Raw genomic sequence first — 17,443 nt, forward strand, 5'->3', positions numbered from 1 at the left:
ATATATTATTATTTTTCATAACTCGGACAACCCCTTTAATAAATATGCTGATTCTTACTCTGGCTGACTTTTTATGAAGACCAGTGCATGAAACACCAGTCTTGGTAAATGAGCCCCAATGTACTGAAGTGTAATAAGTTGTAAAAATACAGCTGCATTTCCCTCAGTGGTTGTGTATTTGAGGTTCCAGTAGACTTTGACAAAACTTGATGTGGTCTTCTATTATAGATTTGTGTAGGTAAACGGTTCATTTCTCTTTATGATAGGTGTCGGACTATTTCGCTGGATGCTTGGGTTGTTTCTATGGGCGACAACAAGATTACAAAAGTGAACAAGAGTGCATTATATTTCTGTGGTTTCCCAACTCTGAAGCATATTAAGCACACTGTAAGTACAGCTATTTTTAACCCCTTCACAACATCCGCTGTACTGGTATGACGGCTGTCGGCACTTTAAAGATGGCGCCTGCTTCAGAGTGGAGCGGGTGCCATAGCCACCCGGTTTTCCATAGTTTCACATTGCAGACACTCGGGGTTAATGTCTGCGAACTGCAGTAATGCCGATCACAGGCATTTAACCCTCTCAGATACCGTGGTCAGCTATGACCATGGCATCTGATGCTACTTTCTCCAGGAGTACTGCGCTCCCAGGGCCTTAATGGCTTCCCTGCACTGAGATCAGGGAAGCCATTCATAGGAGGAGGCTACCAGGCCTATCACAGGTATATTCTCATGGACGCCTGCAGATGCCAGATGGCTTCACATAAGTTCAGGGTTTGTACAGAACATGCTCTGCAGATTTGCATTCTGGCGAATGTAATATTCTGCCAGAATGCTCTACGACAGAGTGCTTTGGATTATAGAATCTCAAGCTACGAATATCTGTAGCTGCAAGTATAATTCCGAATATATGGTTTGATAAAAATAGGTTGTAAGACCTGATATAACTTAAGATTAGTACATGTTAAGCAAGTCATTATTTTTTTTGCTCGTCATAATGCTATATAAACTTTTTTCTTATAGTTTTCGTTGAAGAAAACAGGGGTTCAGGTTTTCCAACAGAGCAGCCGAGGAGAGAACATGATTTTGGAGATAATCCTAGATGAGCACTCTGAAGATTATGTAAGTTATTTTATCAGAACTTTATGATGTACAACCCCAATTCCCAAAAAGTTGGGACGCTATGTAAATAAAATCTTATAGCCCCATATTTTATTCACAATAGGTAATAGAATACATATCAGATGTTGAAATTGAGACACTTTACCATTTCATGTTAAACAATTCATTTAAAACTTAATGGCAGCAACCCATCTCAAAAAATTTGGGACAGGGTCAACAAAAGGCTGGAAAAGTAAGTGGTACTTATAAAATACAGCCAGAGGAGAAATTTGCTACTAAGTCATATGAGTACTTATAAGAAGATCATGCTAGAGAGTCTCTCAGAAGAATTTGTCACATAATTCTAGAACAATTTCAGAAAAATGTTGCTCAATATAAAATTAATATTTTGAGTATCAAATCATCTACAGTACATAATCTCATTAAAAGATTCAGAGAATCTGGGGAAATCTGTGTGCAAGGGTAAAGGCTGACTGTCAATATTAGATGCTCGTGATCTATGGGCCCTCAGGCAGCACTGCATTAACAGGCATGATCCTTTACTGGAAATCACTGCATGGGCTCAGTAACACTTCCAGAAATCACCAGGTATGAACATAGTTCACCATACAATACAAAAATGCCAAGAAGAAGCCATATGTCAACGCGATCCAGAAACGCTGCTCTGGGCCAAAGCTGATGTAAAATGGACTGAGGCGAAATGGAAAACTGTTCTGTGGTCAGGTGAATCCATATTTGCAATTCTTTTTGGAAACTGTGAACCCTATGTTCTGCAGACTTTAGAGGAGAAAGACCATCCAGCTTATCAGCATACAGTTCAAAAGCCTGCATCCCAGTATGAAATTGCGATAATGCCTATGGCAGCTTACACATCTGGAAAGGTACTATCCATGCTGAACAGAGCATCCCAATAAAACAGAATAGAAGTTTTAAAATGTCATATTCTCCTGTCCTGACAGCGGCTGTTTATTTTAGTAACTCAATTCAATAAGTGAAACTTGTTTATTTATATAGCTTCATTACACGCAGATTGATTTTATTTCAAGCGTTTTTTTTTTTTTTTATGTTGATGATTATGGCTTACCGCTAATGAAAACCCAAAAGTCAGTATCTCAGAAAATAAGAATATTATTGAAGACTAATAAAAAAAAAATATTTCTCGTGCTTTTTTCCATTGGGGGACACAGACCATGGGTATAGCTTAGAGGTATTAGTAGGAGGGACACTATGCAAATGAAAGAGCTCCTCCTCCTCGGGCTATACCCCCAGACTCCACCAGGAGGAACTCAGTCTTTGCTTAGTGTCTGGTGAAGGAGGTTGACACTCTCTGATTCTACTCCTTTTTGTTATTTTTATTCTAGATGGGGACACAGGTCGGCATGGCGCCTTCCTGGTCCCCCGTGGAGTGCCCGCCGCCGTCTTTGGGACGTTGCCTGGCTGCCTCCATTTCCCCCCAAGAAGATAAGTGGATCCGGGCTCGACCTGTTAGCTCCGGCATCCCACCAGCTGCTGGGACGCCTGCTGCCTACCCTCCTCCAGAGCACTGTTCTCCTGGATTGGAGTCAGAAGTCTGAAGAGGCGCATCCCTGCTGGTCTGGACATCGAGGGAGCATGCTGAGCAGATAAGTGTTGCACAATCCCTCCCCCTCCCTCTGTGTCTATTTGTCTGTGGCTGCCTGGGTGAGCTTGAAGAAGGATCCTGATGGGGCACTTTCTTCATTTTGGCACTGGAGTACTGGCATCTCTTCCCCTTAAACTGTGGGCTTCAGCGCTTCTCTCGTCGGGCCTTGGCTGCTGCGCTCCCTCAGCGCCCGCCGGCAGGCCGCTCCTCCACGTGGTGCGCTTATATTTTCGCGCTCGCGCATATTTTCGCGCGCGCACATATTTTCGCGCGCGCATATTTTCGCGCGCGCGCTTATTTTTCGTGCGCGCGCTTATTTTCGCGCGCTTTTTTCGCGCCATAATGACGCGTTAGGGGAGGCGGAGCCTCGGCATGCCGCTCTGACTCTCCTTACACCGGAGACTCTGTTTGTTTGCTCATGGCCGTGCAGCTCCTCATCACTCTACTCCGTTTTGTGCCAGGCAAGCTGGTAGCTCAGTGGTACTGCTGCTGTTGCCCCATGTCCAGGCTTTCTAGTTCAAAGCCCCTTTCAGCCTTCAAAAATTGTTTATATTATTCTAGATGGGGACACAGGTCGGCATGGCGCCTTCCTGGTCCCCCGTGGAATGCCCGCTGCTGTCCTTGGACGCTGCCTGGCTGCCTCCATTGCCCCCCAAAGAAGACAAGTGGATCCGGGCTCGACCTGCAGCTCCGGTATCCCACCAGCTACTGGGTCTCCTGCTGCCACCCTCCACCAGAACACTGCACTCCTGGACAAGGAGTCAGAAGCCTGATGAGGTGCATCCCTGCTGGTCCTGGAGTCGAGGGAGAAGTTCTGCAGGAGCAGATAAGTATTACCTGCATCCCTGCCTTACCCCCCTCCTCCACCCCTCCTCCACGTCCCTGGGGGCCTGCGGTCCCCGCTTGGGCATCTGCCATGTCCAGCGCGGCCGCTAAATTGGTCTTAGTCACCAAGGCAACCATGTCCTTTAATCCTGTGGCGCTAACGACTCCATCTCTCTCAGTGGTCCCCACAGTGGGTGACTGACTACGAAGAGGCAGCGTGAGCGGCAGCATCCCACCTCGGATGTCTCTGTCTCTCCACCCCCCTCACCTCGCCGGTGGCGCTTGCGGACTGCTCTTCCCCCTCCCTAGGGAGAGTACTCCGAAGGAGAATTATCCGGCTCGGACGAGCCACGTCCTTTTTGGACTATAGGGCATTTTCAAATCCTGTGACGCCAACCACCTCTCTAAGTGGTTTTCCACAGAAGACGCCCGAATACTAACAGGGAGCGTGAGCAGCAGCATCCCTCCTCGGATGGCTCTGGCTCTCCCCCCCCCCCCTCGTCTAGAGGCGCGTTCGGGCGACTCTCCCCTCCCTTAGGGAGCGCAAGTCTGAAGGAGAATTTCCGGCTCTGATTAGGTCATGGAGCGGGACCCCTCGCCTAAGCTCTCCACCAGGGTGGCTGACTTAGTGGTGACTGTCCGAGACACCTTTATTCTCCAAGGGGATTCTCCTCCTTCCACTGGTCAGGAGTTCCCCCTTTTTCCGTCCAGGCAGTCGGAGACTACCATGTTCCCGGTCCATGAGGGATTTTTCCGCGGTCATGTCCAGGGCCTGGGGTGGTCTTAATAAGGTTCTCGACCACCCAGCGCATGAATATACTTTCCTTTCCCTGCTGACGGCGAGGAGAGGTGTCTCCTCCCCCTAAGGTGGATCCTCCGGTGGCCGGATTAGCCAATTATGTGGCCCTTCCCTGTCTTAGTCAGTTCCTCTTTCCAGGATGCTGTAGACAGACGCATAGACTCTCTTCCAGGTCCTTTTTTCGCTGGCAGCGCGTCCCTGTGACCTACCTTTCACTCAGCAGGGGTAGCCAGTGCTCTCTCGGTGTGGTTACAACACCACCACCAGGAACTGGCGGTACGAGATGCGGCTACTAACACACTGGAGTTGGTTCTCCAGATGTCTCAGGCTTCTAACATTCTTTGCGAAGCTTCTAGGGACATTGTTTCCCTCTTTGCCCGCAGGTTGGCCATCTCTGTCACTCAGCGCGAAGAGATCTGATTGAAGGTGTGGGACGCTGACGCCTCCACCAAGCGTTCCCTTGCTAATCTCCCCTTTGGGGTTTCCAGGCCTTGTGGGGATCAGCTGGACGAGTTCGTCTCTGCATGCCTTTTGCCGTTTCTCATCTGGTAGGCCGTCGCCTGCTTCCTCCGCCGGGGGTCTCAGGTCGCCCGCAAAGAGGCCTTCCTTTGCACCAGCCTTCCCGGCACTAGAGGGCCCAGTCAGCCCGCCCTGCTGCTCCTAGGCCTATCACATGTCCCGATTGCGGAATCCCACCATCGATTCCTGCGCTTCGCCATTATGGGTCGACACTGTCAGTTTGTCGCCCTTCCTTCGGGTTGGCGACCACCCCGCGGGTCCTTGCCACGGTCCTGGACCGCTCATGGCGCTTCTTCGTACCAGGGGCATTCCTTTGCTGCCCTGTCGGGACGATATCCGGATAGAGGCCCCCCTCTCTACCGCAGACCACGGACAGCGTCCGGATCACTGTTCAGACCCTGGAACGGTTCGGCTGCCTGGTAACTTTCCCAAACTCCTGCCTCTTCCCGTCCCAGAGGCTCTCCTTCCGGAGGGTGATTTTGGACACCTCGGCTGCCAAAGTATTCTACCAGCCTTCAAGTCCTCCCAGGTCCAGGGGGCAGTGTCGCATCTGCTGCGCTCCCCGTGCCTCTCCATTCGGGAATACTTGCAGGTCCTGGGTCTTATGGTAGCCTCTTTCGAGGCCTTTCCATATGCCCAGTTTCACACTCGCCTGGCGCAACAGGAGATCCTTTACCTTTCAGCGGGTTCGGGCAGTTCTCCCTTGGTGGCTGTTCCCAAAGAACCTGAGGTCGGGGAGTTCCTTTCTCGCATTCTCCTGGACGATCGCCGCCACCGATGCCAGCATCCTGGGTTGGGGGGGCGTTTTCCAGTCTCGCACGGTTCAAGGAATTTGGCCGGCGGCAGAGTCTCGCCTTCCAATCAACTTTCTGGAATTGAGGGCGATTTTTTCCGCTCTCTCTCTCCTATTGGACCTCTCTCCTTGCGGGCCTCCCAGTGCGGGTTCAAACGGGCAATGCCGCGGCCGTGGCCTATATCGACCATCAGGACGGGACCCGCAGCCGGATGGTGATGCAGGAGGTGAAGTGAATTCTGACGTGGGCGGAGACTCACGTTCCGGTGTTGTCAGCAGTTTGCATTCCAGGAATGGACAACTGGACAGCGGACTTTCTAAGCCACAACACGGTGGATCCAAGCGAGTGGTCTCTGCATCCAGAAGGGTTCGAAGAAATCTGCCACAGATGGGACCGTCCGGATGTGGACTTAATGGCGTCCGGGTTCAACAACAAGATCCCAGTGGTCCTGGCTCGCGCCCGTGATCCGGAGGCGTACGGATGGATGCGCAGGTGTCTCCGTGGCAGGACTTCAGCCTCCTCTGTTTTCCTCTCCTGCCAAAGGGTCTACGCCAGTTCGAGGCGGAAGGGACTCCGACCGTTCTCATCACCCCAGAGTGGCCTCGCCGCGCGTGGTTTTTCGGACGTGGCTCGGTTGCTGGCGGACGCCCCATGGCCTCTTCCCGACGGACAGGACTTACTGTCTCAGGGCCCGTTCTTCCGCCGGAATTTGCGGTCTCTTCGTTTACCGGCGTGACTGTTGAAACCGCCATCCTGATAAAGATGGGGTTCTCGGATTCAGTGGTTAGGACCATGATCAGTCCGGGGAAGTCTTCTTCCTCCCGGATTTACTATCGTACCTGGATGGCCTTCCTATCCTTTTTTGAGGGTTCGGGGTTCCCCCCCCTTCGGTTTTCCATCTTGATGGTACTGTCTTTTCTTCAGTCTGGGCTTGTGCAGGGACTGTTGCTTAGTTCCCTGTAAGGTCAGGTTTCGGCGCGGGCCGTCAGAGGTCCCTTGCTCTTAAGGGTCCGGTGGTGACCTTTCTTCGGGGGTGGCGCATTCGGTTCCCCGTATGTTCCCCCTTTGTCTCCTTGGGATCTCAATTTGGTTCTGCGCGCTCTGCAGTCGGCTCCCTTCGAGCCTTTGAGGAGGGTCTCTCTGACTGTTCTCATCTGGACTTCCTTGTGACCATAGCTTCTGATACAGCTACATAGCGTAGTGATTAAAGTTCTGGGCTATTATGCAGTGGCTGTGAGTTCACGTCCCATCACGAGCTTTTAGGTCAGACTGGTGTCGAAGCTGGCCGCTCTTTCCTGTCAGGAGCCTTAATGGTTTTCCTCCAGGATTAAGTTGTGCTCCGTCCAGTCCCCTTCTTTTTGCCCAGGGTGGTCTCTCCCTTCCGCCATGATGAGGATCTTGTCCTGCCTTCCTTTTGTCCTTCTCCGGCTAACCCCAAGGAACGCACTCTGCATTCCCTGGATGTTGTACGGGTCCTGAAGGTGTGTCTCGCGGCTACTGCTTCCGTCCGCCGTTCTTGGCGCTCTGGATCTGCTTGGCTATTTCCGCGGCTTGTCACGCTTGTGGTGGAGTTCCCCCGGCTAGAATTGCCGCTCACTCCATTGGGGCGGAGGGGGCTTCCTGGGCAAGACGCAGTCGTGCCTCTGCGTCTCAGCTGTGTACGGCGGCCACCTGGTCGTCCTTGCATACCTTTGCAAATTTTTGTCAGTTGCATTCACTGGCTTCGGCTGATGCGGCTTTGGCCGCAGGGTTTTGCAGGCTGTGGTTCCTGTTTGGCCGTTGGGGCGTTCCTCCTGGCGGTGCTGATATTTTTTCCCACCCCATGGACTGCTTTTGGACGTCCCATGGTCTGTGTCCCCCAATGGAAAAAAGCACGAGAAAAGGAGATTTTTGTGAAACTCACCTGTAAAATCTTTTTCTCGTCTTTTCCATTGGGGGACACAGCTCCCACCCATTATTCCTGTTGCAGGAGGGGTCTTTAGTTCAGTTTTTCTGTTTCTGGTTGGACCTTATGGCTTGGTCCGATGGTTTCCATGATTTTTTTCTTGCTCCTTCTCCTACTGCTTGTGCAACGCCTGAGTTCCTCCTGGTGGAGTCTGGGGGTATAGCCCGAGGAGGAGGAGCTCTTTCATTTGCATAGTGTCCCTCCTACTAATACCTCTAAGCTATACCCATGGTCTGTGTCCCCCAATGGAAAAGACGAGAAAAAGATTTTACAGGTGAGTTTCACAAAAATCTCCTTTTTTAATAGAGAAATGTTGGCCTACTGAAAAGTATGTCCAGTACATGCACTTAATACTTGGTTGGGACTCATTTTGCATGAATTACTGCATCAATATGGCGTGCCATGGAGGCGATCAGCATGTGGCACTGCTGAGGTGTTATGCCCAGGTTGCATTGACGGCTCATCTGCATTGTTGGATCTGGTGTCTCATTTTACTCTTGACAATACCACATAGATTCTTTTTGGGGTTTAGGTCAGGTGAGTTTGCTTACCAATCAAGCAGAGTAATACTGTGGTTATTAAACCAGGTATTAGTACTTTTTGAAGTGTGGGCAGGTGCCAAGTCCTGCTGGAAAATTAAATCAGCCTCTCCATAAAGCTTGTCAGCAGAGGGAAGCATGAAGTGCTCTAAAACTTCCTAGTAGACAGCTGCGCTGACTTGATATAACACAGTGCACCAACACCAGAAGATGACTTTTCAATGATATGCAGGTCTTTCACCAATAAAACATATTTGGTGCATCATGAAACAAAAAATCTGGCAAACAAGACCCAGGACTGTTTAACAGCTAGATTTCTACATCAGGCAAGAATGGGGCAACATCCGGCAATCGGTCTCCTCACTTCCCAGACATTTTCCGTTTGGAAGAGGGGGTGCTACACAACGGTAGACATGGCCCTATTGCTACTTTTCTGAGATGCGTTGCTGCAATCACATTCTAGATGAGTTCATTTTTTTTATGAAATGGCAAAATGTCTCACTTTCAACATCTATGTGTTCTGTGGTCTGTTGTAAATAAAATATGGGTCTATGAGATTTGCAAATCATTGTGTTCTGTTTTTATTTACATTTTACACAGAATATCAACTCTTTGGAATCAAGGTTGTGGATACCGATCATATATTATTGTAGTAATGTTGCACTGTTCATGCTTCTTCATCTGATTGCTCTACCCACAGGAGGTGGAAAATGTGGCCTCTGCTGTGCTCGGGAAGTCTGTGTTTGTGAATTGGCCTCATCTGGAAGAAGCTCGAGTGGTTGCAGTGTCGGATGGAGAAATGAAGTATGTACATTGTTTTAAGTCACTTTACTACAAAATCTTTAATGTAAGTGGAATAAAGTGTGGAATTTCTGGAAGCTATTGGGGTTCATACTATCACTGTATGTTCCCTTTCCCTTATTTTAGGCTTTATTTGGACGAGCCTCAGGGAACCCAGAAGCTGTATATTGGAAGGGCAGTTCCACTGACAAAAATAGTGCATGTCAGTAGCAAAGAGCGAAACATCTGGATAAAAGAAGTACAAGGAATACATGAACAGTAAGTTCATAATGAAAGGCTGATGTAGCCACTAGGTTTATTGGAATTCTTTTTTTTCTTTTTTATATGCTGAAGTATTGAGCATAACTTTATTTTCCTTAAAGCTACCAGAAAAGAAAAGGCGTAATTATCAATGATACGTCGGTAGTTATATATGCCCAGCTGCTTACTGGTCGTCGGTACCAGGTATCACAAAATGGAGACGTTGTCCTAGAGAAGCAGTGGTCCAAGCAGGTTCTTCCCTTTGTATACCAGGCTGTTGTGAAGGTGAGCACTGCAATGATAACAAGTAAACCTTCCTGGCTAAACACTTGTACTCTATATATTGTTTTGCTTCTTTATTTCAGGATATTACAGCTTTTGAATCTGGCTCTTCTCATTTCAAGTCACTTGGTGAACTGTTTTCCACTGGAAGCACGGTCTTCATGCTGGGTATTCCATACTATGGTTGTATGGGAGAGGTATCTAATCTACTCTGCCTATGTGCTGGATATATCATTTGCACTATGCATGTGTGTTTGAAAAGCTAAAATCAACGTTCCTATACTTTCCAACCTTCAGGTGCAAGAATCATCCGATGTTCTCAGTGAGAACAGAATTCGTGTTCTATTTAGCATTACCTGTGAACCAGAGCTTGATGCCTTAATACAGAACCAGCATGTAAGTTCCTGTAGCTGTTCCAGAATACAAACTTGTGACGCACCACTATTCTTTTCACAGACCTTTGTTGGGCTGTGTTCACATCCTGTTTTTTCGCCCCCATGTAAACGCATTTCTTCAATAGATGCCATATACAGTGGTACCCAAAGGATCTCTTTGTATACATTTAACTTATGCATTTTTAATGAATACCATTGTATAGAGTAGTACAGTCTACTTATGCTATTCGATACCTTGTTTTCTTCATGGTATGCTGATGTATACCAGCTAGATGGAGGCCAAAACAACCCTGCTTTGGCCTCCGACAGGCTAATGTAAGCTGTGAGGGTTTTGCATCTTTGTAGAGAGCTTTCCTGGCATAGACACTTAATATACATGAGAAAGTGATGTGAAACATAGCTGAAGTTGTATAGCATCCAGTCAGTTTTCTTCAGGAGGCATCAAACTTCCACAGGCATCAATAGACAATGACCCGTTAGGAGCCTGGTGCAAATATTTAGGCAAGTTTTTAAGAGTAGTTTCACATCTCCATTTAACTGATCGAGCAGGCTGTTCTGGCAGAGAACAGCCTGCCAGTGTTCACCAGATCCGGCCTAGCCATATACTGTCGTTCACCCCAACACCCCATTGACTATATTGGGTTCGGTGAGGATACAGCCGGTTTCCGACATAAGTGCCGTGTTTCGGCTGGTTAAAAACTGGTGCATGCTGGATCAGTTAAACGGAGGTGTAAACCATCACTAACCTGGAATGTCTGTCTAATTTATAAAGTCTGGGGCCCTTTTTAAACCATTTTTGTAATAATCATATTCAGCAGTTTCTTAGGGTACTTCCACACTAGTGTTAATCCTCTGCTTCAAGTGTGAAAGTACACTTAGTTTGGTAGTAGTTTTAGGGGAAAACTTGAGGGTTAGGGCTACAGTTCCTAAATGGTTGTTTCCTGTCTTTCCTAATTCCTGAATGATACGTGTGCTTAGTTATGCAGTGCTATAAGCCTAGTCCTCTGTTCCTTCTGTTATTAGCTATTTTATTCAGCATTTTTTTCCTTTGGTTTAGTTTTAGTGGGCAGATGGCTAATAATACTTGGCAACTCTTTTCTCCTAAGAATATTTTTTATAAGTCTTAAACTTTTGTTTTTCTTGGTATCGGCCTGCAGCCACAATTTTTTTTTTTTTCTCATTACCTAGTAAATTATGCAGAATGCTTAATAGATATCAGAACACAGGTCTGTGGTTTACCGTAGGTGGGTTCACAGTTAAATAGTTTCTGTTTCGTTTTCTAGAAATATTCAATAAAATATAATCCTGGCTATGTCTTGGCTAGTCGCCTGGGAGTTAATGGATACCTTGTTTCAAGGTTTACAGGAAGTATTTTCATTGGCCGGGGTTCCAAAAAAAAGTGAGTATAAATAGCTGCAAGTATATCGATTGGGTGGGTGTGTTTTTTTTTTTTTTTTTTCCTTTTTTTTCTTTATTGGCTTACATTTCAATATTACATGATAATTCGCTGATTTGAATAAAAGTACTTTACAAAGTTAAGGCCCATTTACACGGGCAGGCAGAGCTGGCAATTATCTGGGACGGTCTGTTTGCTCCCAGTAAGTGCCTGTTTATTAGAAGAGGTGAGAGCTGCATTAACATTTTAGTAATCATCTTCCGGGTATGGGGACAAGCGATCACTTCTACAGTCGCTGTTTCCCCACAGAGGAACCGTTTCTGGCCAGCAGATCACTGTTAACACAGAGCGATCTGCTGCCCAGAAACAATTATTTAGGTTTCCACATCAGCAATGCTTTCACCAGATAGTTGTGTGATTGGTGACACCTTTACACAGGGAAATTATCGGGAGCAAGCTATCCTAGGATTGCTCTTTCTGAATAATTGCCCCAATTATTGGCCAGTCTAAAGGGCCTTAGCAAACTACTTCAGAAGTCAAACCATAGGAGTGAGAGCCCTGCTTAAAAGAGCTTAGAAGCGATGAGAACTACTCACCAAATGTTATTCCACCTTGGGAGAGTTTGTGATGGGAAAACGACTTTCCTGCATATTCTGCTGAGACTTGCATATTTCTTATTATTCATTCCGGATATAACCACCTAAATCCTAATTAGTGTTGAGCGAAGCGAGCGTCTGATGCTTCATCCAAAGTCACTTCGTTCAAAACTTTGGAATAATACTGTACAGAGATTTGTCTCCATACAGTATTAGAATGTATGAGCCCTGATGACCCGAAGTTAGTTATTCACAAATTCGCGCGTGACTTCATTTAATAGCTTCAGTAATTGATTTTTAAATGTGGAAAACCACTTTAAAACTTGAAACCGAACTCTGCTCCGGTCCCGAGTTGTTTTCTACTTAAAAAATTAACTACCGAAGTTATTCAGCGAAGTCACGCACGACTTTGTGGATAACTAACTTCGGCTCATCGGAGCCCATACATTCTAATACTGTGTGGAGATGAATCTCTGTACAGTATTATTCCGAAGTTTTGAACGAAGTGACTCTGGATGAAGTATCTGAAGCTCGCTTCGCTCAACACTGCTTTAAGTTTAGTGAAAACTTAGATTTGCATGAAATGTAACCATGTGTCCTGTCTTTTAGTCCGCATGGGGAACAAAAAGCAAACGTGGGCTTGAATTTGAAATTCAATAAGAAAAATGAAGAGGTTCCTGGTTATACGAAGAGGATTGGTACTGAATGGACCTATTCCTCTGCTGTCGAGCAGCTTCTGGCTGAGTATATTGAGAGGTAATAAAAGCCACCTTGTATAAAACCCCAATTTCTTTAATGGCTATATGTATGCTGTAACTGGTTTTGTTCCTAAAGGTGGCTTCTCATTTTCCGCTCAAGTTTTAATTCATTGAAATATGTCTGGTTTTGGAACTTCTTTCTGGTGCTCAGTAGAAGCATTCTTTATCACAACGACTCACCCGGGGAAAGAAGGGAATCCACTGAGCCATGGTGTTTACCTGCTACATGCTTACCAGTCGTCATTATGGTTTGCATCAGTCGTAACCATAATAGTAGATGTATAGGCCATAAAAAGCGCCAGTCAAAGCTATATAGCAAGTTACATAGGAACATAGAATGTGTCGGCTTATAAGAACCATTTGGCCCATCTAGTCTGCCCAATATACTGAATACTATGAATAGCCCCTGGCCCTATCTTATACGAAGGATGGCCTTATGCCTATTCCATGCATGCTTAAACGCCTTCACTGTATTTGCATCTACCACTTCTGCAGGAAGGCTATTCCATGCATCCACTACTCTCTCAGTAAAGTAATACTTCCTGATTATTACTTTTAAACCTTTGCCCCTCTAATTTAAAACTATATCCTCTTGTAGCAGTTTTTCTTCTTTTAAATATTCTCTCCTCTTTTACTGTGTTGATTCCCTTTATGTATTTAAAAGTTTCTATCATATCCCCTCTGTCTCGTCTTTCTTCCAAGCTATACATGTTAAGGTCCTTTAATCTTTCCTGGTAAGTTTTATCCTGCAATCCATGTACCAGTTTAGTAGCTCTTCTCTGAACTCTCTCCAAAGTATCAATATCCTTCTGGAGATATGGTCTCCAGTACTGCTCACAATACTCCAAATGAGGTCTCACTAGTGCTCTGTAGAGCGGCATGAGCACCTCCCTCTTTCTACTGGTAATGCCTCTCACTATACACCCAAGCATTCTGCTAGCATTTCCTGCTGCTCTATGACATTGTCTACCTACCTTTTAAGTCTTCTGAAATAATGACCCCTAAATCCCTTTCCTTAGATACTGAGGTTAGGACTGTATCACTGATTTTATATTCTGCTCTTGGGTTTTTACGCCCCAGGTGCATTATCTTGCACTTATCAACATTAAAGGGACACTGACAGGCAAATTCAGCATATTGTGTTATATATCTGACATTACAGGTCTTATACAGTCTATTAAAAGCATGTAAGTATCCCCCCCTGTCCACCTTCTAAATACCGAAATATAAAGTTTTATAACTTGCCTGTCTCCTCACCAATCTGCCCAAGGGGCGGCGTTTCATCTGAAAATGCGCCCAGCCAGCTGATCCCAACTGCCGTTCTGTAGCCCCGCCCAGCTCATCAATATTCACTTCGCTGGGCGGGGCTACAACTCTCCGCACTATCATTAACCCCTTTGGAGATGTGAGTGAGCAGCGCTCTGAAGCGCTGCTTTGAACAGTGCCTGGGGCATGCGCATGAGGTAGAGGCTGCAGCTGCCTCTGGGAACGCAGGCAGGGTGTGTACAGCAGGCGCGATCTAACCACGGCGGGGCGCAGGCGCAGAGGATTAGACGGACGCTGCCAAGAGGATTCTATCAACCATACGCAGGGTCGTGACTGGGGAGAGTTGTAGCCCCGCCCAGCGAAGTGAATATTGATAAGCTGGGCGGGGCTACAGAACGGCAGTTGGGAGCAGCTGGCTGGGCGCATTTTCAGATGAAACGCCGCCCCTTGGGCAGATTGGTGAGGAGACAGGCAAGTTATAAAACTTTATATTTCGGTATTTAGAAGGTGGACAGGGGGGATACTTACATGCTTTTAATAGACTGTATAAGACCTGTAATGTCAGATATATATCACAATATGCTGAATTTGCCCGTCAGTGTCCCTTTAAATTTTAGTTGCCAGATTTCTGACCATTCCTCTAGTTTTCCTAAATCCTTTTCCATTTGGTGTATCCCTCTAGGAACATCAACCCTGTTAAATTTCGCTGATAAATATATTAAACAATATGGGTCCCAGAACAAATCCCTGAGGTATACCACTGGTAATAAGACCTTGGTCTGAATATACTCCATTGACTACAACCCTCTGTTGTCTGTCCCTCAGCCACTGCCTAATCCATTCAACAATATGGGAGTCCAAGCTCAGACTGCAGTTTATTGATAGGCCTTCTATGTGGGACAGTATCGAAAAGCCTCACTAAAGTCTAAAAAAGCAATGTCAACTGCACCTCCTCCATCTATTATTTTAGTCACCCAATGAAAAAAAAATCAATAAGATTAGTTTGACATGATCTCCCTGAAGTAAACCCATACTGTTTTTCATCTTTCAATCCATGAGACTTTAGATGTTCCACAATCCTATCCTTAAGTATGGTTTCCATTAATTTTCCCCACTATTGATGTCAGGCTTGCTAGCCTATAGTTGCCCAATTCCTCCCTACTACCTTTCTTGTGAATGAGCACAACATTTGGTAATTTCCGATGATCTGGGATGACTCCTGTTACCAGTGAGGAGTTAAATAAATCTGTTAATGGTTTTGCTAGTACACCGCTAAGCTCTTTTAATAGCTTTTGGGTGTATCCCATCAGGCCCCTGTGACTTATTTGTATTAATTTTAGACAGCTGACTTAGAACCTCTTCCTTTGTAAAGACACATGCATCAAAAGAATCATTAGTCTTCTTTCCTAACTGAGGTCCTTTTCCTTCATTTTCCTTTGTAAAAACTGAACAGAAGTATTCATTGAGGCAGTCAGCTAGCTATTTATTCTTCCATATACCTTCCTTCCTTTTGTTTTTAATTTGGTAATTCCTTGTTTTAATTTCCTTTTTTCATTTATGTATCTGAAGAATGTCTTATCGCCTTTTTTCACTGACTGAGCTAATTTCTCTTCTGCCTGTGCTTTAAAAGCTCTTTTAACTTGTTTGGCCTCTCTCTGCCTAATCTTATAAATTTCCCTGTCATCCTCGTTTTTTTCTTTTTTATAATTACAAATTTTTTGTTTTTAATGATTTTGGCCACTTCTGCTGAGTACCACAGTGGTCTCTTCCCTTTTTTGCTTTTACTGACAAGCCTAATACAATTATCTGTTGCCTTCAATAGTGCCACTTTTAAGTAGTCCCATTTCTCCTGGACTCCAATGAAACTGTTCCAATCTGATAGGGACTCGTATACCACTAATCTAATTTTAGAAAAAAATAATCTTGTTTTTGTGTGGTGTGACTGTCACTGTACTTATAGTAAACCACAGTGACTGGTGTTCACTGGATCCCAAGATTTCCCCTACAGCAATATCAGATGCCAAATTCCCATTTGTGAATACTAAATCTAAAATGGCCTCCTTCCGGGTTGGCTCCTCCACTACTTGCTGTAGAGATCATCCCAGTAGGGAGTTTAGAATATCTCTACTCCTGGCAGAACTAGCTATTTTGGTTTTCCAGTTTACATCTGGAAGATTAAAGTCTCCCATAATGGTAACTTCCCCTTTCAATGTCATTTTAGCTATTTCCTCAACTACATCTACACGAGTTACCTTATGATTATCAAGTTCACTTATGTATTGTGTTCACATCCACTTTTGTTCCCTCCTCATACATTGACCATTATTGTCAGCAGTTTATACGAGGGAATGTGCTGCCAACAAGTAATCATGTCATCATAAAAGATGCAATCAGGGAAAAATGAGCCATGTTACACAAGGGAATGAACATTTGCATGAGCGATAAAACTATTGTTGATCTTGATCAATTTCGTCCTCCTGAAATTTTATCTGCAGCATTATGAGTAAATTTCAATTATGTGTTTAGTTAACTTTACATTTGCCATAGTCTTTACTGCCTAATACATTGCTTTTGAGAGAGAACGAGGAAATCAACCATCTGACCCTTCCTGTACAGCTCTTCTAAGCACTGATGGGTTGTGTAGGATTTTTTATATTAATGTCCTATCCTCAGGATACCCTACACCCTCACCAATCGGCTTTTTTTTTTTTTTTTTTTTTTTTTTGTAGCCTTGGAACTACACAGGTCAATCTATTGCGTATTGTACGAAAATGGTAACTGCAGTTTCTGCTTCCATTCACTTGAGTGGGAGCAGCGCCGGCGTTACTAGCTTCGTCCACTACTAATTCCAGTGCTGGAGCTGCTACAACAAAACAGCTGATCAGTGGGGTGTTGAACCCCTGCCCATCTGATATTCATGGCTTATCCTGAGGATAGGCTACCAATATTAAAATCCTGGAAAATTCCTTAAGGCCTGATTCACACGGCCATTGTTGGCCAGTGCCCGTATTGCAGATCTGCAACATACAGGCACCGGCCGTTTGTTCACCACATCACCAATGCAGACCCATTCACTTGAATGGGTTCCGGCAGGTGCAGTGCGGAACAGAGTACATGCACTACATTTTTGCGGTGTGGATCGCAGACCCTATTCAAGTGAATGGGTCTGCATACGGCAGGCACAAGGTTGGTGAACTGTGCATTGCGGACGGCAATTTGTGGTCCGCAGCATGGGCACATGCCAACAACAGCCATCTGCATGAGGTCTTAACATTAGTAGCAGAAAATGTCTACCAAGTTATCCGGGAAATATATGTACACTAGTATACATTGAATACATGTAATTCTGTCTTTTCTTAGCTATGATGAAATACTGACAGATTTGTGTTCTTCACATCTGAAGGGAGTCTTCATGGTTCTGTATGAGATGTCATGTTCAAGGAAAGGATAAATCTTCCATTTTTGGCCCAGTGTCTTTCACCACTGATGTCCTCAGACTGAAATACTTCCTAATAGAGAATTATTTTTGCATTTTCTGCTATTTAT

At 45.5% G+C, this 17,443-nt stretch overlaps 1 protein-coding gene across 4 annotated transcripts in view; it reads left to right on the forward strand.

Annotated features, from left to right (window-relative positions):
• Positions 1–17,443, forward strand: part of XRN1 (5'-3' exoribonuclease 1) — a 77,978-nt gene that overhangs the window by 48,892 nt on the left and 11,643 nt on the right. For all 4 annotated transcript variants that reach the window (XM_044289208.1, XM_044289209.1, XM_044289210.1 and 1 more), the window contains exons 17-25: positions 267–387; positions 1,023–1,121; positions 8,864–8,967; positions 9,091–9,222; positions 9,327–9,489; positions 9,570–9,683; positions 9,784–9,882; positions 11,165–11,280; positions 12,483–12,629. In XM_044289208.1, the coding sequence (XP_044145143.1) occupies positions 267–387; positions 1,023–1,121; positions 8,864–8,967; positions 9,091–9,222; positions 9,327–9,489; positions 9,570–9,683; positions 9,784–9,882; positions 11,165–11,280; positions 12,483–12,629 (1,095 nt within the window). The remainder of the gene's footprint in view (positions 1–266; positions 388–1,022; positions 1,122–8,863; positions 8,968–9,090; positions 9,223–9,326; positions 9,490–9,569; positions 9,684–9,783; positions 9,883–11,164; positions 11,281–12,482; positions 12,630–17,443) is intronic.

Source organism: Bufo gargarizans, chromosome 4 (assembly GCF_014858855.1).
Source record: "Bufo gargarizans isolate SCDJY-AF-19 chromosome 4, ASM1485885v1, whole genome shotgun sequence".
Classification (NCBI taxonomy): Eukaryota; Metazoa; Chordata; class Amphibia; order Anura; family Bufonidae; genus Bufo; species Bufo gargarizans.